Below are 23,287 nucleotides of genomic sequence, written 5' to 3' on the forward strand. Positions count from 1 at the left end.
ATGAACAGTATAAAGCGCAGGCCAGAAGGGTGACGAGTGTGGTAAGAAAAGCAAAAAAGGATTATGAAAGAACGTTGGCCATGCAGGCTAAAGAGAATCCCAAACAGTTTTTTAGATATGTAGCAAGTAACAGGAAAAATGTACATGGCAGAATGATTTTAAAGAATGCCGATGGTAGGGAGGTAACTGAATCAGTTGAGATAGCTGAGTTACTGAGTGAGCACTTTGCAAGAATATATCATCCAGGTGGTGACATTGCAGAAACGAATAAACCAGTAGATTATACGGGAATTGTGGTGAATGAAGTGGAGGTGAGTAGTCTATTGCATAACCTCAATGTCAATACATCTGTGGGATTGGATGGTATACCAGCTCGTGTAGTACGAGAAGCAGCTAAAGAATTGTCAGTACCCTTGACCATTTTGTTTAATTTGAGTCTCGGGTCTGGGTTAGCCCCGAGTGGGTGGAAGGAGGGGAAAATAGTTCCACTGCATAAAGGTGGTTCCAAGACTGTTGTTGTAAATTACCGACCGATTAGCATATCAGGAATCATTGTCAAGGTCTTAGAGAAATTAGTCAAGAATACAGGATTGGATAGATGAAAATGGGATATTGTATGGGGGACAACATGGTTTTGTAAAGGGTAGGTCATGCCTCAGTAACTTGCTCACGTTTTATAACACAGTGACGGCTGAACTGGATAGGGGTAATGGGTTTACAGTGATACTACTGGACCTTGCCAAGGCCTTTGACAGGATACCACATGGAACCCTAATCAGTAAACTGGAGCAGATGGGGATAGATATAGGGTTGGTAAGATGGATAGGAGGGTGGTTGAAGGAGAGATACCAGAGAGTGGTTTATTCAGGAGTGGAGTCAAAAAAACGTCTTGTGACTAGTGGAGTGCCGCAGGGCTCTGTTTTGGACCACTGCTTTTCAATTTGTTCATCAATGATATTGGAAAGGATTTGAGAGGACGTGTTCACTTGTTTTTTTGATGATGCAAAGTTGGGTAGAGCAATTGTGAGTGCACAGGATGATTTGGATAGTTTGGAGGACTGGGCTAGGAAAAATGGATGTCAGTTTAATGTGGCAAAGTGTAAGGTTATGCACTTTGGGGTGAAAAGAACAGCAACAGTATATCGCATTGGTGGAACCGTACTCCAGGAGATTGATGAGGACAGGGATTTGGGAGTGCTGGTGGATAGGGAAATGAAGTTTATGGGGCACATTGCAAAAGTGACTAAAACAGCTCACCAAATCACTTGGCTTATGAAAAATACTTTAACATGCAGAGACAAACAAGTTGTTGTTCCTCTGTATTGAGCCTTGATAAGACCCCATCTGGACTTCTGTGCCCAGTTATGGGCACCAGGGATTCTTCGTGATGGGGAGGAAGTGGAGAGTGTCCAGAGACGAGTGACCAAGATGATAGCAGGTCTGTGGAATGAACCTTATGAGAATAGGTTGAGGATTTGTGGGTTGCAGAAACTGGACAATAGGCGAAGGAGGGGTGATATGATTGAGACATTCAAATTACTGAAGGGTTTTTATAAGATTGATCCAGAAGATATTTTTGAAAATATGACTGGTGGTGGGAGGACTAGGGGCCATGCATGGAAGCTGGGCAAGAGCGTGGTTGACAAGGGTGTTAGAGCTAGGTTTTTCACTTGGAGAGTGGTGAATGAGTGGAATAAGCTTCCAGAGTCTGTTATGGCCTCCCTTGATGAGTCTGTCGACTCCTTGGAGTTTCCCGGAACAATAATAATAATAATAATAATAATAATAAAATAAGCACAGTTGTTCATTCCTCCGGCATTCAATTAATTCTTTAGGCACTATAATTCCAAACACAGCTAATGGTAAACTCCAATTTTACAGCCTGTACTATTCTCTAGTAACTTCGTACTTTGCTTCAAGGTTTTGTATGTCTTTGAAAGGTCGGCGCTGGAATTATATCTCAACTCAAGTATTGCTAGTCTATTTAGTAGTCACTCAGCTGTCTTCCGTAGCTATAATTGTTATTCTACAACTTATTAGCTAGCCGCCTCTCGACCAGTAGAATTTATTTAGCTGCTCGAGTGACTTGCCAACTCGCTATTATCGCACTGTGATTCCTGAATGCCAATCTCTCTCTAATAAATCTCTAATTTCCTAATTAACTCATAATTCCAGTGTTCGTCGCTTATATATCTGTTTTTCCCGCCTAAATTGTTCTCGTGATCTAAAACTCTTTTCAATAAACTTTCTCCTCACGTTGTGTTCCAATTCTCGCGCTCGCTTACTTACATGCATCTCAATGACAACAAAACAAAATATAATAAAATTGAGGTATTGCATAATGCTAAACTTCTACAAATAGAATATTTACATTTCAATTAATGCACAGTTAAATTATCAAATACAAATTCTTATAATATTAACATAGTAATAAATAAAATAGCTTAATAATATTTAATACAGTCTTTTCATTATTAATACATATATCCTTGATTAAATAATTAAATATTAAATAAGGTTAAAGGTAGTTATATGAATTATAAACAAGTTTATAAATTTATAAATTATAAACAAGTGAATTACATTAAATAATATTTACAAGTCTAGCCTATGTGATGGAAGTCATGTTGGAGGCTTAATGGATTTTTTACAACACTTAAAATGAATTAAAATAGAATTTAATACTTCCTATATTTCTTCCTAGTCACTAGGACATCTACGGGGATTACAAAAACAATTAATGTAACATATACACAAATAACAAACAATACTAAGCCCAACCACGTGGGTGACACTAAAGTCCTATCTAGGTAGAGCGCCCTCTAAGGGCAGTAGTAAGTGGCCTGGAATGTAAGGTGGGAACTCTGGTGATGAGTGTTTCCCAAATCTTCGGAAGCTTAATGCAACCGTATTTATTGAGATTTGGTTGGTTTTTGAGAGCTGCTGCTGCTTCTAAGAAAAGTCTCTCTTTCTTGAATTTGCTGTGGTGGAGCATGGTGGTTTTCTTCCATGATACCCTGTGGGTGGTGTCCAAAACATGGTCAGCCAAGCCTGAATGGCCATAGTTGTGTTTGAAGATGTAAGACTTGTGTTCCTCTAGACGGATGGATGCTGATCTGCCTGTCTGTCCAAAGTACGGCAGTTTACAGGAACAGGGTACTTTGTAAACTCCAGGCAGAGAGAGAGAGGAGGGAGCTGATCTTTTCGTAGAATGGATAAAGGTAGCAAGTTTGCGGTGGGGCTTATATGCTGTGTGTAGGTTGTACTGTTTTAGTATCTTGGCTATTTTTTCGGATGTGCCACGGATGTAGGGTATGGTGATGGCATTTTTAAAATCTTGTTGACGAGAAGGACGGGGCATGGGGGAGGAATTGATTATTTTTTTGATACTGTGATCGCTGTAGCCATTGGAGAGGAAAGTGCTGTGTATGTGGTTAAGCTCAGTAGTGAGGGCGGTTCCACTGGAACAAAGATTGTGGGCTCTCTTGGTAAGAGTTTTAATAATGCCATATTGTTGAGAGGGGTGGTGGTGGGAGAGTTTGTGAATGTATCTGCCTGTGTATGTGGGTTTTCTGTGTATCATTAGGCAGGCGTGTGACTAAGGTGTCTAGGAAAGGTATACAATTGTTCTTTTCCTTTTCCATAGTGAACTGGATTCTTGGATGTAGACTATTGAGATGACCGAGGAAGGAGTCTAACGTGTCTCGGCCATGAGGCCAAATAGAGAACACATCATCTACATATCTTAGCCAGATAGAAGGTTTGAGTGGGGCTGAGTCTATTGCTCGTTTTTCAAAATCTTCCATATAGAAATTGAGAGGGGGGAACCCATGGCATTTCCCTCTATCTGCTTGTAGATTTTTTTGTTCCAAGAGAAATACCCAGAGTTAATGGCAAAGGAAAAGAGATCTAAGATGTCAGAGGGAAAAACGTTTTCTAAGAGAGATAAGGTGTCAATTAAGGGAATATTGGTAAACAAAGAGGAGATATCAAAGCTTACCAATATGTCTGTCTTAATCAAGGTTAAATTTTCTGTGAGGGCTTTAAAGTGGGTCGAGTTTTTTATATAGGAAGGGGACCTTCCGGTGAGGGGGATCAGAGAGTTGGCCAGCTGTTTAGATAGTCTATAGCAAGGTGCATTGGTGGCATCTACTATAGTTTGTAACAGTTTGTAACACAGTTGGAAAGGGAGAGCCACTACCCAGTGAGTTTTCATACACATGTATGTGATGGAAGATCATGTTGGATTCTGAAACAAATAATAATTACTCCAATCTTTATATAATCAGAATCCAACACAGGGTTTTTAGGAATGAAAACTCACTGGGTAGTGGCTCTCCCTTTCCAGCTGTGTTACAAACTGTGTTCCACATGGGGTCTTTCCACTGAGCTGCGATAATAAGATGTTTCTCCAATGACTGAGGGAGGGGGGGCTTATTCTTGTTCTCTTCCAAATCCTTGATCTTGTGTATGGGATTGGGAATATCACTGTCACTAGGCTTATTTCTTTCATTGTTTGTTCTTAGAGATCTCGATAAGTAGTCAGCCACCACATTTTTCTTTCCTGGGATATACTGTGTGCTAATGTCGTACTCTTGGAGTTCCAGGGCCCACCTAATTATTCTTTGGTTCTTATTCTTCATAGAGAACAGGAAAGACAGTGGCTGGTGATCCGACCTCAGTATTATACGTTGTCCTAAAAGCAAATATCTTAACTTCCTAAATGAAAACATGATTGCCAAGGCTTCCTTCTCTATGACTGAATAGTTCAGTTCGGAGGATGAGAGCTTTTTGCTAATGAAGGTTATGGGCCGGAAATCATCCCCATGCTTCTGCTCTAACACTGAGGCAATGTATCGTGTGAGGAATCTGCCGAAAGAAAAAAGTCTCCCCAAATTTAGGGTATGTAAGGACAGGGGATCTCGTTAGAGCTAAATTTAGAGATTCAGAGGAGCTTTGCTGCTCACTGGTCCAATTAAATTTTACCCCCTTTTTTGTTGATTTGACAACAGGCTCCATCAGTATGGAACAATTTGGAATAAATTTTCTATAAAAATTTATCATTACTATATATCATCGGACTTGCCTCACCATTCTTGGAAATTTTGTATCAAGAATGGCACATTTGTTGCTTTGAGTAGGAATTATTCCTTGTTTGCTAACCTTGTGACCCAGGTATTCTACTTCCCTCAAATAAAATTGACACTTTGAATATTTTAAAGCCAGCTTGGCTTGATGCAATCTTGCTAACATGGTTGATAGTATTTCCTTGTGTGTGTGTGTGTGTGTGTAGGTCTCGTGAATAGATCAGTAGGTCGTCTTGAAAGCAGATGATCCCCCTTACCCTTGATGCCAACGAGGACTGTGTTCATAAGTGACTGAAATGACATGGCAGAGTTTCGTGCACCTTGTGGGAGCCTACATAGTTGGTACTGCTGCCATCTCGTTGTGAATGCAAAATACTTCCTGTCTTCCTTCCTTAATGGGAATCTGATAGTATCCTGAATCCAAATCTAGTTTCAAGAAGTATTTTGCATTTTCCAGTCCTATCAGTAGCTCTTCTATTTTGCATAAGGGGAAGTCAATTGGCCTAGTGACCTTGTTCACTCCTCTCAAGTCCAGAACGAATCTAAAACTGCCATTGGGTTTCTGTACCAGAATATAAGGACTGTTCCACTGAGAGTTTGATTTTTCAATTATCCTTGCCTCTTCGTATTCCTGCAGCATCACTTGGAATTTCTCCATCTGTTTAATTAGTGTCTGATATTGTTTAATGTGAACGGGATTTTCTGTAGTGATTTGGACGGCATTGTACTTTTGGAATGCTGTATGTAGGAACTCCTCAAACACCCTCTTTTCTTCCATTAGAAGTAGTTTGATCAGTGGCATTTCTTATTAACTCCTCCCTCCGTCTGCTTTCTTGCTTTAATCTCCAGTGTTACACCTGTCTCATTTCCATTCTGATGTTGTTGCTCCCTGAGACTGGGATTTGGTCTAAGCTCTACCTAACATAGAGATACAGTGCCTGTGCAAAATTGCAAGCAAACTGATACTTTTTTAGGAAATCAATGCCTAAGATTACGTGATCAGTTGTGCTCGTGGTTTTAGGGTGAACAATTAATTTGTGAGACAAGTTCAATTAAACCTAGGCAGAGTGATGACCACCTTTAACTTTGTAGTAGTGCGAAGCTCTGTTTTTGCCACTCCCGAAAGTTTGATTGGATGAGCTAGTTAAATGACCTGGCTGGGAATTAGGCTCTTTATTTTAGGAAAATAATGGCCAAGAGATAACAGGGACATGGGCTCCTGTGTCAAGGAAAACTTCACAGGGTGTATCTTTTATTAGGCCATGCATGGTCATTAGTAACTCTTCCTGCCCCTGAGTCATTCCATTCACGTTTAGCATTCTATGTTGCCTATGTTTTTCTGTGCAGGTTCTCCTTGTTTTATTACTGACATTTAATTTAGTAAAATTTTGCTTTCCTTTTAAATTAGCACCAATTCGTTTTTTTATTGAGCCCCTTGTTTCTCTCTCTTATGTGCCCTTAAATTCTCTGCTATCTGTTCCAACTTCTTTTTTATTTTCTCCTCATGGGGTTTCAGTTCCATTTTAATTAGGTCTTGTATCTGTTCTATGCTGGGTGGTTCTTGTGATTTTTGCACTGATTTTTGTGCAGTGAGGCGTGAAATTTCGAAACCCTTTCTATTTCCAGTTTCTGTTTGAGTATTTGCTTTTACATTCTTTAAGCTGTTGAATGAAACTTTAGTTGAATCTGGGGTGTCTTTCTTGTCTACAGTCAAGGGAGGGGCTAATTTCTTGAATGCTGCTTTCCTGAACTCCTCTCTTACTCCCATTCTAAACTGAATGAAGACTACCCATTCAAGATGGCTTTTTTCCTCAATGGATAGGCTCAAGCTATTAGCTAAATTGAGAAGTCTATTGTAATAATCATTGATAGATTTTTTTTTTTCTCCTGTCTGCACTTCTGGAGCCTCCACAGGTTTGGACCCACGCTTCTAACTTTGGAAAACTGGGATATCAGGGTACCTTGAATTTATTGTATTCCAAGGTGTCTCTCAGTATGGGAGAGGAATACAAGAAATTCTTGGCCCTGCCAATCAGTTTATTCCTAGTATTATAAGAAGCTGAAAGTCTGACCAGTTTCCAATGTTCCTAAGCTTGTCTACAAACTTGAAGAAAGACAACATATCATTGTGGTCTTCTCCAGAGAACTGAGAGATAATGAGGTGAGGATTTACAGTTCTAAAAAATTCTATATCCTCCATCTTGTTAATGGCTTCTGAATTACTTTTGTTCACATTCATGGTGCTTAAAAAAATTTCTTACACTATATATATATATGTGTATATATATATACATACACACTTTCTATTTAATTGCCTGTTCTTTATTTACAAAACTGTTCCAATCCACTATTTCTTATTTTAAATACTGTGGATTTTATCCTGTCACTGCTGCGCCATTGTAATAATTTTGTGTTGTTTGTTTTCCTATACTATTCCTATACTTGTATTTTAAGATCTTTATTCTAGTGTGCTTTTTCTCTCTTAACCTTTCTCACTTATTCTACTGCGTACTATGTTTATCCACCTTCCGTATTTCTTAGTCGTTATGCCTATGAACGCTGAAAAATTTATTTGTCAGACTGCACTATCAGTGTATCAAATATTCAGCATAAGACAATAAAACTTCCGGTAGATCTCTCTCTGTTTCTCTTACTAGCATAACTTCCTTCAACAAAGTTTACATAAACAGTCGTGGTTCTTAAGTAATAAAACTGCACTTTTAATGCCTTAGTTGTTTCCCGCTCACAAGTCTGATTTATTTAGGAACAGTGCAGTTGAAAAATAAAGGATCAGGCAACACTCTTTTAACAAATAATTAAAACACGTTTATTTACATATAATACATGAATTAAACAATAGGGAGATTGTTTTCTCTATCCATTTATAAAATCTTTAGCATGAAATTAGAACCCTTTTACTTCAACATTAAATAATCTCTTTAACTCAAAAACTTACGTACTCTCTGCTTACAATTCCAGCTTATTAAACTTCTAGTATACTCGCAAAGAGGTTAGTTACTCTCTGTTAAGTTAATTTTACAAATTTTATATCAACTTCCAACATGCCAATTGATTCTCTTAAAGACACCTTATTACTACTGAACAATCTCTTAAAAATCCATCTACAAACTACTATGAGAGGGAATATACAAAAAGTTTGAACTTACAAAAGACTCTGCATCGCACATTCAGTCAAAAGTCTTTCACTACAGTCTTATGGCATTTCTTTCATCTCAGATCTCGAGTTTCCTTCAGGAATGTCCGGCATTCAGCAGCATCTCATCGGGAAAATAGTGGGCTGTGGACTGCAACCGGAAAAAGGTTGTTTTCCCATGGTGAAAAAGAAAATCTTCTGAGAGAAGTTGCTTCGGGTAATTTACATCGCCTTATTTCCCCTTCTTGGGCTTGCCGTAAGGCCTGGACGACTGGCTTTTCTATCTGCCGCCTCCAATGACCGTAATTGCCACCAACTGATGGACTCCCGAATCTGTTTCCCCTCTCTCTGGCGATGACCTGAAACTCTCCCTGCTCGGCTCTGCAAGCACATGAGCAAGGGTATAATATCCAGATGGCGATACTGCAGTAACAAGACAGGCAAGAGCTTATATATGGAAATAGAGATCAATGAACTGGAGGTGCACAGGATATTATAGAACTTTCATGTGAATACAGTTATGGGATTAGATGGTATGCCATCACAAGTATTATAAGGAGGTGCTAGGGAATTGGCAGTGCCTCTTACCATATTGTTTATTTTAAATCTCAGCTCTGGGTTGGTCCCATATGGGCGTAAAGAAGGGAAAATAGTTCCATTGCATAAAGGAAGATTTAAGACTGAGCTAGCAAATTACTGATCATCATATCAGGAGTAGGGATTAAGAGGAAAATCCAGGAACGAGTGGGGGAAAACAACATGGTTTAGTGATGAGAAGAATGGAGAATAAAAAAAAATAAATAAATAAAATCAGCTAATGCCTTTTTATTCCCGTAAACGGGGAGTAGGTGAGGCCAATTAGCCCTATCCAACTTTTGGAGACTGAGTGGGCAGTTCAATCTCCACTGGTACCAATCAGAGATAGATGGCCCAAGGCTATCACTAATTAAGCGGTACACAGTGAAGAGAGAGAGAGACGGCTCAAATGTGCCACCATCTCATGGTCCCTAACCCTAACAATATATTTAATGTCTGAAATAATGTGGGTTCTACGGTCGATTTTCTTGAGTTTACAGGACGAAAAACCCGAGTTTCCGGGAGGAAAAACCTGCTTTCCCGTGCCAGAGATCGACTAACTCAGGAATAGGTTGAAAAAAGGCTTAGAAAAATTTCTTCTAGTCGCCGACTAGACTCGAAACAACCAAGTCTTCCTTCGTGTGGCCAAGCGCTGTGGTGTATCAGTCTGTTGATAAAAAGTCCAATTCTTATCATGGTCTTCGGGAACTCTTTAATGTTATGGTGGATTTCCTTGTCATAAGGATTACAAATGCTTGATTGAAGATTTACTAGGTTTGATATATTTAAAACAATTTTTAATGACTAGAACCGAGGTTTAAATAAAAAAAAACTTTAATTACTCTAGTTTTGTCTAAACTTAGACTTCATCACATTCACAGAGTTCATTGTTCTATTTAAACTTTAGCCTTTATTCTTTTCAGTGTTAGATACGTTACTCTGTGTTTTAAAATACCAATTTCATTAGATTGGTTACTGGTATTTATATATATATATGTGTGTGTGTGTGTGTGTGTGTGTGTTTATCTCACACCTGAAACTAGTAGTGTAATTAAAGTTTTTTATTCTAACCTCGGTTCTAGTTATTAATTTTTTAATAACTAGACGGGATGGGTGGAATCTTTATCTGGACGATTTCAATCGAAGGTGAGTTAGCCGATCTCACATGGAGGTAGCAGGGTTTTTTTCTCCCGGAAACTCGGGTTTTTCATCCCGCATACAGACAAATCGGCCCTTCAAAACACACACGCAATTTACAGACAAAAAGTACTAGTTGTGGTGGTGGTGGGCGGTAGATGGCGTTGATGGAGATGATTCGTAGTAGAGGTTCGGTGTAGTGGTTGAGGCAGTTGTAGGTGTTCTCCCGTGATAAGTCTTCGGACTCCTACTCCTTGGAGGTGTCAGGAATAATAATAATAATAATAAATATACCAAACCGAGTAAATCTTCAATCACACACACACGCACACTTATATATATATATATATTAGGAAATTTAATGATCTTTTTTAGTTATCTTATGTGGCGCCTTTTGGAATTATCAGTTATTGTTCGATTAGCTTTTTACATCTGCTGAAGATGCCTTTGAAAATTAGGCAAAAATTCTAATAAAATAATATTTTACGTGAGTTTATTCCAGCATTATCACTGATTTAAACTAACCATTGACATTACCTTAGGCCACTTCGGACACACTGAATTAGTTTGAGACATGGTTGGATGAACATTGTATGCAATAGTGAGTACCTCCCACGATGAGTCTTTGGCTCCATGGAGGTCAAATGTTGAGAATAATAATAATAATAATAATAATAATAATAATAATCTCATTCATATTTCGTCAACTAACCTTCAATTCTTCTGCTATGTTCTCTATCACAGTATTTTTCTTTACATTGATATTACACTGCTCAAAACAATTAAGGGATATTTTGGTTTTCTTGTAAATTATAAAGTTATAAATATAATTTACAAATGTAACATATTTATTTTAAAATATTCTTAATATACAATACATCAGTGTAGAACACACAATTGCGTACAAAATCATTTTAAGACTTGTCAAAACGTATCTTAGCCATATTAGCATGTAAGGGTATAAAAGCGTGGCTTGTTGCGCTCGCTTCCACAGTGCATAATTATCACTTCAATTGTAAACTTGTGTCACCTACCACCCATTATTTTGTTAAAAATGGCAGAGCAACATAATATCAGGGAATCCATGGCTTGGAGAGCCATTAGTCCATTAGAAGCTGGACAAACGCAGCAAGTTTTCGCAAAAGCATGTCGTGTATCTCCAAGCGTAATTTCGCGACTTTGGAATCGCTTTCTAGAGAAGGAAAATGTTTGCCGAAGGCAAGGTCAAGGTCGCCCATCATCAACAACTCCAAGAGACGATCAGTATTTGTCATTACTTACCAGATGAAATCGAACACTTGTCACAATACAACTTCGAAGCAGTGGTGTAGCTAGAGCTTTTGCCGCCAGGGGCAGTCCCTGGGTTTGCCACCCTCTCAATACACATCAAAAATACTACAAAAAGTCAAAACGACGTATAGGGAAATAAATTAAAGCACTGTGTTTATTTTTGAAGTAAAACTTTAATTCCAACATTCTAAAATGTTATTTTTCTTGCTTTTCTGTTAGCAAAATCGTTGATGACATTGGCCAAGTCTATTTCATAGTAATATAGATCATTCTTAATCAATTTTAATTTAGAAAAACTCCTCTCACAACTAGCAACATTTACAGCAATTGTGAGGAAAATTCGCAGTAATATTACAATATTTGGAAATGAGTTCTCGAGACTGCATTTAAGAATTAACTACAAAAGTTCAAAAAGGTTCAAAGTGCAGCCATCCTCTATCTACGCCTCTGCTTTGAAGTGAACTTGCCACAGCAACAGGGAGGCTGGTATCGACACAGATAGTACGAAATCGTCTTCATGACGTAGGTGTATATACTCGATGACCAATGGTTTGCATTCCACTTACTACAAATCACAAGAGTCCAAAGAATTGGGACACAGGAACATCGCAGTTGGTCAAATGAGGATTAGACCCGTGTACTTTTTAGTGACTAGTCCAGGTTTAGTCTGCAACCAGATAACCGACGTACTTGATATGGCGTGAAAGTGGAACAAGAAATAATCGACAGGTTGTTCGTGAAAGACCCCAACATCAAGATGGTCATACTGATCTCTATTTTATCAGAAACGGTTCGTTAACAGCTCAAAGGTATCGCGATGAGATTTTGGAACCTATAGTTCGTCCATATGCTACTACAATTGCCCAAGAATTCATTTTCATGGATGACAATGCTGGTTTACACCGTTCAAATTTGATACAAGCGTGGTTTGATGAAGAAGGTATTAAAGGAATGGACTGGCTTGCCTGTTCACTGAATTGTAATCCAATCGAACATGTCTGGGATGCTTTAAGTAGGTGCGTTTCTGCTCGACTAGTAGCACCACGATCGCTTCAAGTGCTCGAAATTGCTTTCATAGAAGGGTGGAAAAATATCCCAAAAGACTGTTTGATCATCTTATCCGCTCCATGCAATCAAGATGTACTGCTGTTTGAAAGCTGTTAATGGAGACCATACGTCCTATTAAAAAAATTAACAAAAGCGTTTTTGGCTATTCTTGTTTTTATTCTTATTAAAATTATTTCATGCTAAAATTTATAATTTGCTAAATTTGTAATAAATATCGATTATTTAAACAATACCTCATCAATTATACCCTATTCATAAGTAAGAAATATTTATTCATCTATAAGGTACCCAATAGTTATAATTATTTGCAGAAATTTATAATTATCCGAAAGAAAAAAATAAAATATTCCCTAATTATTTTGAGCAGTGTATTAGTTTTATTAGTCGTTTGTTTATAGCCCCGATTTGCTTTCGTAATATTTCTGATATTTCTCTCTTTCTGGTATTACAAAGTGATACCAGGTGTGCTCTGATCTGAACAGAACCAGGGACACGTTACTATTCCAGTAATGTGCATGAAAGGGATACTTATGTGAAAGATTGTGATGATTTGGGGAGGCATCGCATTAGGTGGATGCACAAATCTTGATGGGCTTTGTAGCGGAACCACGAATACTTCGACTTATAGAAACGATGTCTATACTGACCCTTATGTACATTTGTATGTGGGTGGCAGGGAATACTCAACAGTAATGGTCGTTTTCATAAAGTGAGGCTCATGGACAAATATCGTTAAGAAGACTATTGTACATATGGACTGGCTAACCAGGTCCTGACTTCCATCCTATTGAAAATGTCTGGTACTCTCTAGATAGACATGTTGCTGCATTCAACCTCCATCCCCCAAACCATGACAGACCTATGCAGGAACAATGGTTGTCATTACCGACAGAGCTCCTGGACACCATTATAAACAGAATCAAACATGAGCATGTATTGCTAACCTTATTGCAGCTGAAAATCTCATTTTGACCAGTGTCTTGATATTACTATTTGTTAGTTAATTAAACTATTTATTTATAATTTTTGTGGTGTTTATGGAATACCATGCACTTGTGGACTTTCCTATATAGGCCAAACTTCAAGAAGCTTGGAAATTAGACAGAAGGAACACGTTGGAGATGTAAATCACAACAGATTGGATACCTCAAGTTTGGTGCATCACTTCTCAACTTCTAACCATGCAATAGATTGGGAAAACAGATCAATGCCATATATAGAGGATGATTACAGATGCCGAATATTCAAAGAAGCAGCAGTGGTCCTATGAACAGAAATCAAGGAGTAGTATTGAAAGATACATGGAAAAATGTGATTAATTCATTAAGTATAGCGGAACTACAGTATGCTAAAAACTATGTAACGTGTATTCACAATAATGACTGAAGCATCTCACTACATGCACACATTGACACGCGAGCTGTCAAATTTGGTTGCCTAACCGTTATAAAAGGTTCTGTATTTTTTTATTTTATTTTATTTTTTTTTGCATTTATTATTTTTTCACCTTTTTTAGTCTTGACAAAGCTAGACAGTATGCTAGTGAAACTAGCCGACATTCTTGTACATATGTGTATTAAACTGATGGTCTTATAATCAGAATAAGTTTTTGTGTTTATTAAAGGGTTACTACAATTTGTAGACCGCGTTATATTGAAACCGCGTTATATGAGAGTTACCTGTACTGACCAATTAAAACTATATATTTAGAAATTTATGTACATTTAATCATACAAATACAACATTTATTTTACAAGTGATATTCTATATTTTTCAATTTAGCTACCTGAATACAAATTTACTATTTCTAGATATACACAATATACTATTTCCAGACATACACAAAGCTTTTGACTCTGTATCACATGAAATTTTAATAAAAAAAATTAGAAGTCATAGGAATACGAGGTACTACCCTAAACTGGTTCAAAAATTACTTAAATGCCAGATCACAAATTGTAAAAATAAGCAACAGCTATAGCAGCTCCAAAACAGTAGACTGCGGTGTATCACAAGGATCTGTCTTCGGACCAATTTTATTTAATATTGATATCAATGACTTCTGCAATCTTAAACTAAACAGTAAAATAAATACTTTTGCAGATGATACAGTACTAATCTTCTCTACAGATACAGCTGAGCAAATGGAAACCATCATGAATGCTGATCTTTTGAAAGTAACAAATTGGTTCCAGTCAAATAAACTCAGTCTGAATGTCTCAAAAACTAAATACGTAAATTTTAACTTGTGAAATACAACTGGCTAAATGAACTTCACTGCACAATTAATTTTGCATGATTGGAATTGCAGGACAAATTCAAATCGCAACTACGAGAAAATAGAAAAGGTCAGTGTAATAACTTACTTGGGATTAAAAATTGAGAGTAGTTTAAGCTGGAAACCGCATTACTGATGTCATAAATAAAGTAAGGATTATGTTAAACAGACTTTACTATCTAAACAGATTCTTAAATTAAAATATGCTAAAAATATTATATTCTGCCTGGATTCAAAGTGCACTACAATACGATATATTAAGTTGGGGAGGAATCTATTGCACTATGCTGAAACCTTCAGTCTCGACTCAGCATAAAGTAATTAAAATCTTAACTAGAAACAAATATAAGGATATTGCAATGTATAATAAATACACCATACTAAACATACTATCCCTTAGATATTTATACGACTATAGGATACTATTCATAAAAAACGACAACGAATACGTAAATATCAAACAAGATGCTTCCCTTAGTAGACATAAAGGCCTAAAATATATAGTTCCAAAAGCAAATAAAGAAGCAATATACAGGTTATACTTATTTAGTGACAAAAGTATTCAACACACTACCTTTAACAATAAGAAATGAAACTAACCCAAACAAATACAAAACTCAAATCAGAGAGTATTTATTTTCCCACAGAAATGAGGAATCTCTATTCAAAATAATTGTATAAATTATTGCTTTTTTAGCATATTTGTATTCAAAGGTCATAAAAATTTTAATGCTATTTAAATAGCATTAAAATTTTTATTTTGTTTTATTTTGTTCCTAATTAATTGTTATGCAACTTTCTCTGTACATATTAGCATGTCTCCTGCAATTTTATTATGTAATTATATTATAATAATATGTAATATGTATATTATATGAATGTGCATATATGTATATAATGAAAATGAATTATATAAATTTTTGTAACTTTATGCATATGAGCTGTTGCTCTTAGGTTACGCATATGATTGTTTCAACATTTTGTACTATTATAGAAGCTTACAAATAAATTTTACTAGTTAAAAAAATAAAAAATAAAATAAAAAATAATTCTACCTTACGGTTCTTCTTTATGAACTGGTCAAAAACATCATCATAAAAAGCTGGTTGTAACTTAATTTTCCCAAGCAACATGCAGACTTATAAAGGCTGCTGAAGCTCATTGGCTAGAGCTACGTTGACTGCGTATGGCCTGTGGTTTAAGCAACAGAGTGAGACGCGTGAAATGGCTATGCGTGCACATGAAATCACAGTGCCACTGCAAGGACCTGTAAGCTCCTACAACCGAGCAAGCCAAGATAGCTTTGACTAGACGAGCAGGCCTCGTCTTCGATACACAACGCAAAGCTCAATTATTGCCGTGCAAGCTTAAGACGTCTTCTGTCTACAAAAATAAAAGCCTAAATGGAATGCTTATAAATGCTGGTGTGAGATAGAGGTGAATAGAATCAAATACTTGGTGGGATGTTGTTATAGACCTGGTAATGTGGATGGTGGTGATAGTGAAATGTATAGTCAAATAAGCCAAGCAAATAAGAAAAGGGTGATCATTATGGGTGATTTTAATTATGGCAATATAGACTGGAATGAAGAGATAGCAACTGGAAGTAAAGAAAATGAGTTTCTTGAGTTTTTGAGGGATAACTACCTCAGACAGTATGTAACAGAGGGTACAAGAGGATTAAGGGTCTTGGATTTGGTCATCTCATCGGAGGATGTAATTATCAATGAGGTATCAAATCATCCACCGATTGGTGAAAGTGACCATGAGGTGATTACTTGGGTGGTTGCCAGCAGTGCAAGGACCCCTGTGAAAAAAGGGTATATGTGGAACTACAAGGGGGGTGATTATGAAGAGCTCAGGAGACAGCTTGCAGGTGTAGCATGGAATGAGGAGTTAGCTGGAAAAGAGATCAATGCAGCTTGGGGGGATTTTCAAAAAATATTTAGTGGATTCAATGTCTAAATGTATACCACGGGTGAGAAGGTTAAATAAGTTAGGTGTGAGATGGATGAATAAAGAGATTAAGCATGCAATACAGAGAAAAAGGGCATTGTGGAGGCAGCATAAGAGAAGTGGAAGTAACCAATTTCATGAGTTCTACAAAGACCAGGCAAGGAGAGTGACTTGGTTGGTGAGAGTAGCTAAAGAGAGGTATGAACAGCAGTTAGCTAATGAAGCCAAAAAGAATCCTAGGGAGTTTTTTCGATATGTAGCCAGCAAAAGAAAGAATGATTATGGAAGGATGACATTGATTGGAGGAAATGGTATAAAGACAGCTGTTGCAGAATGTGTGGTGGAGATACTTAATGAGCAGTTCATAAAGATCTTTCAATCTTGTGAATGTGACTTCATGGAGAGATTAAGAGCAGTTGATGATGGGGAGGAGAGACTGACTATAAGTGAGCAAGAGGTGTTTGGAGAGTTGAGTAAACTAGATGTAAATAAGGCTGTGGGACTTGATAATATATCACCGCGTATTCTGAAGGAATGTGCCAGAGAGTTGACAGCTGCCTTGACATATTTTTTTAATACGAGTCTTGCACTTGGTCAAGTTCCTAAAGAGTGGAAGGAGGGCAAGATTGTGCCACTTCATAAAGGAGGTGATCGAACTCAAGCATCAAACTATAGGCAACAACTTCTCCAACAACTTAACCACAACAGGTGTTGTGGTTAAGTTGTTGGAGAAGCTTGTGAGAACTAGGATCCAGAGTTGGGTTGACAACAATGGTATAATCTTTGATGGACAGCATGGATTTGCTAAAGGGAGGTCGTGTTTTAGTAATCTACTTACTTATTACAATAAAGTGACTGCTTCCTTGGATAGAGGAGATGGATACACAGTAATATTCTTGGATTTCGCAAAGGCTTTTGATAGAGTACCTCATGATAAGTTGACAGTCAAACTAGAGCAGATGGGGTTGGATATTAGATTAGTGCATTGGATTGGAGACTGGCTATCTGATAGGTATCAACAAGTTGTGTATGGGGGTGCAATATCCAGGAAAAGGAAAGTCACTAGTGGAGTGCCTCAGGGATCTGTTTTAGGGCCATTACTATTTAACTTGTATATTAATGATATTGGCGAAGATTTGGATGGAGATATTCAGTTGTTTGCAGATGATGCAAAGTTGGGACGAATCATAAAGAGTAGTGAAGATGTTGTGGCCTTGCAAGAAGACTTGAATAAATTGAGTGATTGGGCAAGCAAATGGGGATGTGAGTTCAATGTTGCAAAATGTAAGGTTTTAAAATTTGGAAAACAAAGATGGGATGCAGAATTTATGCTTGGTGAGAATATATTGTTGGAAGTAGAGGAAATAAGAGATCTGGGAGTGATAGTGGATAAGGATCTAAAATTTAGGGGACACATCGCCAAAATTGTGAAGACAACACAAAGACTTCTGGGAATGATGCGGAGGACACTGACGTGTAGAAATAGGGAGATTCTTGTTCCATTGTATAAGGCTTTGATTAGGCCACACATGGACTATTGTGCCCAGATTTGGTCACCTGGTTTTCAGAAGGATGAAGAGATGTTGGAAAGGGTCCAAAGGCGACTGACTAAGGTAGTTTCTGACCTCTGGAATGTCGAGTATGAGGAAAGATTGAAAAGATGTAATTTGCAGAGTCTAGTGGAGAGAAGGAAGAGGGGAGATATGATATAGACCTACAAGTTGGTAAGGGGTTGTTATAGGATCAATGGTGGAGAAGTTCTACAGAGAATAGTGGGAGATCAGGGGAGAACCAGAGGTCATCCCTGGAAACTGTATAAAGAGGGTGTGAGTAGGGGAGTGAGAGGAAGGTTTTTTTTCGTGCAGAGTTGTGAATGACTGGAATGCCTTGCCTGAGAGTGTGGTGTCTGCAAGGAGTTTGAATGTGTTTAAGACCCGGTATGATGAGATGTGTGTGAGATAAAAGGACCTCCTAGATGAGTCTTTGACTCCATGAGGTCTTGTTTAATAATAATAATAATAATAATAATAATAATAATAAATGCATGCATTTATTAACAAATAAATAGTACTTCTTTCTCAATTAATGAGCTTGCGCAGCAAGTATGGAGAATTTGCCACTGAGGGGCTAGGATCCAGAATTAGGTTGATAATAACAGCATTCTCTTTGATGACATCATGGGTTTGCTAAAGGAAGGATCATGCTTTACAAATGCATTTGAGAAGGGAGATGCACATAAGTGGTATACTGTATGTAGATTTGTGAAGGCCTTTGATGGTTACCAGATGACAAGTTGGTAATTAAATTAAAATGTGTGGTGTTAAATAACAAATTAGTACATTAGACAGAACATTGGCCAGTCAGATAGGTATCAGCAAGCTATATATGAAAGGAAGAAATATCTCCATAGAGGACAGTCACTAGAAGTGGTCTCCAGTTTTGAGGCAACTACTAACTTTATATGTTAATGATGTTTGAGAGGTATATCTCCATAATGTAAAGCTGGAAAGAACTAAGATGAGTATAGCAGATGTTGTAATGTTACAGATGGATTTAAATGGACTGTGTAAGTGGGTAGGTACTGCCAAGTGTAAGCATTCAAAATTTAGAAAGTAAGGATGAGATACAGAGTAAACAATTGATGGAGATATCTTGCAGAAGGTGGATCAGATAAGGGATCTGGGGTGATGGTTGACAAAATTTAGACAACACACTGCTTAAAATTGTGAGAACATTGCACGATTTTACAACCCATCCATGCCACAATGGGAACTGAACTCAAGTGTAGTTGGAGAATCAGCATTATCAACTGAAGCAACTATATACATATATATAAGTTTGAAAATAATTATTCACAATATGGAATTGGTTAAGATTTTTCTTCAGTTACCAGTATTAATGCAGTAATAATTTCTAAAAGAATAAAATGAAACCTAGAGTTTTTTAGACAAAGCTAGTTCTCTACATTCAGTGTGGTATGAACTTTTCTGAATAGTTTTATTAATGTGACTCTAACCCGTGAAAGGTTGTAAACCTATATTACACGAGCACTGTTGGTAGACTAAGGATTTTCTTTTCGATTTTTATTGATTTTTTTACATAATTCAGAAATTCTGTTCTAGAGGCGGAACAAGAAACTTTTCAAGCCACTTCTGGGCTCAGTAAGTGGGGTGGTGGTCTCACATAGGGTGGTGAAATATATCTCCCACTTAACATATAAACAAAACAAATAAAGATTATATGGCAGAGAGAAATGATATTATTCTACTGGAAACATCAGAACTTCACCACATTAAAACAAATCTATGATTAATATATTTAATTAGCAGTGATTCTTAAATACATATTTTATTATTATTATTATTTTTATATGAATCCTGCCTATGAAGTTAACAAATAGCTACTTCCCATCTCCTTTCCAATTAGATGTAATCAGGTCATTTATCAAGATAATAGCATAATACTTCATTCATCATTTAAGTGGGTTATTTCTAATTACTGAACTACCAAAAACATCCATAGTTATAAATTTCTTGTAAAGATATTTGTCGTTTTTTTGCTATTTCAGTATGTTTTTAGCATAAAGAGATCAAAGTTCCCATAAAGAATAATAATAAAAAAAAAAACACTTACCGTAAAATTTGAGGAGGCTTGAATGTCAGGGTAAATATGTACTCAGCATCAACTGTCATTTTAACTGTACAATGAGTGTCAAATCGATGACCATCTGGCTGGAAATTCAATAATATAATTATCACCAATGAGAGAAAGAGAGGAAAGAGAGAGGGAACTTTCAGTTTTATCCAGGCAATAGTTTTATACCTAGTTTGTTATTAAGTTTTACTCAGAATCTTTAATACAACTATTTTGATAGATCCACTAAATTTTTAATTTACGAAGCTGTACATATGTCAGCACGCACACACGCACGCACGCACACAGAGTATGTCTCATATAATATGTGCACAGCTTCACATCATGGATTCTCTGACAGAGAATATGAACAAAAGTTATCATAACTATAGAGATTTCTAATGTTTTCCCCCAAAAGAAATTTTCATGATTGCAAGTAAAAATAAGTGATCGTTTATTTTTCATAGAACTACAAAACAAATCAAACTTTACTTACAATATGACATGTAATACTTATAAAATTTACAGGTATTTATAGTAAGTGTATTAAGATATGGAGGAGCAAAAGAAGTTGTAACAGATCAAATTAGTATGAGAAGTGGCAACATGTGGTAGGTGGAAGAACAAAACTTGAGTGCAAGTACCAAAGTGCAGGAAAGTGAGAGAACAGAAAATTGAAAACTGTGAAACTGAGAAAATGGAAAAGTGAAAAGTAAGAAAAGCAATAAAGATGAAAGAAGGACAATGCATAGGATTCTTTGATAAAGGGTGTCCTACTTTGAGCAAGAAATGAAAGCGTGCTATCTAGTGAGGACATGCAATACAACTATATGCATGTTTTGACAAAGACAAATTGTATGTGAAGGTTTCTGTGGTTTATCAGTTCATAAGAAAGATTCCGGTAATTGGACCACATGTTTATTACGATAAATAACAATAAAAAATAAAAAACAACTAACAAGTTTCGTAAGTCGTATGACTTACATCTTCAGGGGTCAAAGGTAACTAAAAGTTAAAACACACGAAATCAGAAATTACTAAAAATAGTTCATTCTATGCAGTTGTCTAACTGTTCATTAAATTGAATATCTGAATGTAGATTCAGTGCAATGCTAAGTTTGAACAATGCTGAATGTTGTCATGTTGTGTTGTTCATGTTCGCATTGTCCGAGGTCTGACTTGGGTATATTTTTTATCAATGCTGACAAAACTTCGTGTAGAATTAGGCCCTGGTTTTTGTTGCATTGCATTGGAATTCTAAGCATGTTTGTAACTTCTTTAAATTTCCTTATGAAATTTAAAGAACAATTTTTTCAATGTAAGATATGTTTGTTTTCTGCCAGAGTACATTATGGCTGGTGGAAGTTGTATGGTATGCTAAGCTTGATTTGTGTTCTCTTCTTTTTTGCACGTCTTTTTGGTGTTCGTTCATGCGAATTTCCCCTGATATTCCCATCTGGCCTACATTGCAGATGCCACAGGAACAATGAATATTATATACACCTGGTTTTTTTAAAGGATGATGTGGAGGTTTTGGGGGATGTAGAGATCTTGAAATTTTTTCCAACGGTAGAAAAGCCACTTTGATGTTCTGTTTGTTTAGTAATTTGGCCATTTTGTCTGTAACATCCTTGATGTATGGAAGTGTGATTGTGTTCTTGAAATCTTGCTTTTGTGAGATAATTGCAGGAGGTGTGTTCAGGATTTTTTTGATAGTCTTCGGTTCATAACCATTTTTTTTTGAGGATCTGTGTTAAATGTTGAAGTTCTTCATTTCTTTGTTTTTTTGTGCTTGAAATATTATAAGCTCTGTCCCTCAAGGTTTTAATTAAACCTATCTTTTGCAAGGGATGGTGGTGTGAGGCCGCATTAAGAAATCTTCCTGTGTTGGTGGGTTTTCTACAGATGGAGAAGGATAATTTATTATCTTTTTCATTGATTTCTATTAGGATATCAAGAAAGGGAAGTTTTTTATGCTCTTGTTCCAAAGTAAATTTTATGTTATTGTGTATATTATTCAGGTAATCTTTGAAAGCAGTTAGTTCCTCTGTTGTTCGTGGCCATATGATGAAAATATCGTCTACACAACGTAGCCAGATTTTCAGTTTTTTATGATAACTGTTTAAAGCATTATTTTCAAAATGTTCCATATATAGGTTAGCTGAAGCCAGGGAGAGCCCATAGCCAGTCCTTCCTTTTGATGAAAAATTTATTTTGATACATGAAAAAAGTATTTTTTATGCAATGTTTATAAAGATGTCCGGAGGAAAAAGGTCCTCAAGGAGATTTACTGTTTCATTTCTAGGAACATTTGTAAACAGGTTGATTACATCTAAACTTGTTAAGATGTCTGAAGGTCCTATGCATACATCCTTTACCTTCTCAATAAAATGTGCACTGTTTTTAATGAAAGATGTTGTTTTTCCTATGTGCGGTAAGATCATGCTGGTTAGGTGTTTTGCCAGATTGGAGGGAGGAGAGTCTCTTCCATCCACTATCGGTCTTAAAGGAATATCTATCTTGTGTATTTTTGGAACACCATATATTCTAGGAACTAATGGGTGTTTTGATTGTAGAGTTATTTTTTAGTTCTTCAGTGCAATTGGGTATCTTTTTAATTAGATCATTGGTTTTATTGTGAGCTCACCAGGTGGGATCTCTGTCTAAAGGTGTATAGGTATTAGTATCTTCAAGAAGAGTTTTAATTTTTTTTTTTTTGTTATAATTCTCTGAGTTCAAAACTACCATTGCATTCCCTTTATCTGCCTTAATTATAATGACGTTTAAAGCATCACACTTCCATACATCAAGAATGTTACAGACAAAATGGCTAAATTACTAAACAAACATAACATCAAAGTGGCTTTTCTACTGTTGGAAAAAATTTCAAGATCTCTACATCCCCCAAAACCTCCACATAGTCCTTTAAAAAAACCGGTGTATATAATGTTCATTGTTCCTGTGGCATCTGCTATGTAGGCCAGACGGAAAGATCAGGGGAAATTCGCATGAACGAACACCCAAAAGACGTGCAAAAAAAGAAGAGAATACAAATCAGGCTTAGCATACCATACAACTTCCACCAGCCATAATGTACTCTGGCAAAAA

At 36.7% G+C, this 23,287-nt stretch overlaps 1 protein-coding gene across 1 annotated transcript in view; it reads right to left on the minus strand.

Moving 5' to 3' along the window:
• The window catches only part of LOC150101720 (CB1 cannabinoid receptor-interacting protein 1-like), an 80,033-nt gene that overhangs the window by 39,073 nt on the left and 17,673 nt on the right, over positions 1–23,287 (minus strand). The window contains exon 2 of the mRNA XM_090400669.1: positions 20,180–20,277. Within this exon, the coding sequence (XP_090256795.1) occupies positions 20,180–20,277 (98 nt within the window). The remainder of the gene's footprint in view (positions 1–20,179; positions 20,278–23,287) is intronic.

Source organism: Typopeltis vanoorti, chromosome 11 (genome assembly GCF_054136105.1).
Source record: "Typopeltis vanoorti isolate ZY-2024b chromosome 11, IOZ_Tvanoo_1.0, whole genome shotgun sequence".
NCBI lineage: Eukaryota > Metazoa > Arthropoda > Arachnida > Uropygi > Thelyphonidae > Typopeltis > Typopeltis vanoorti.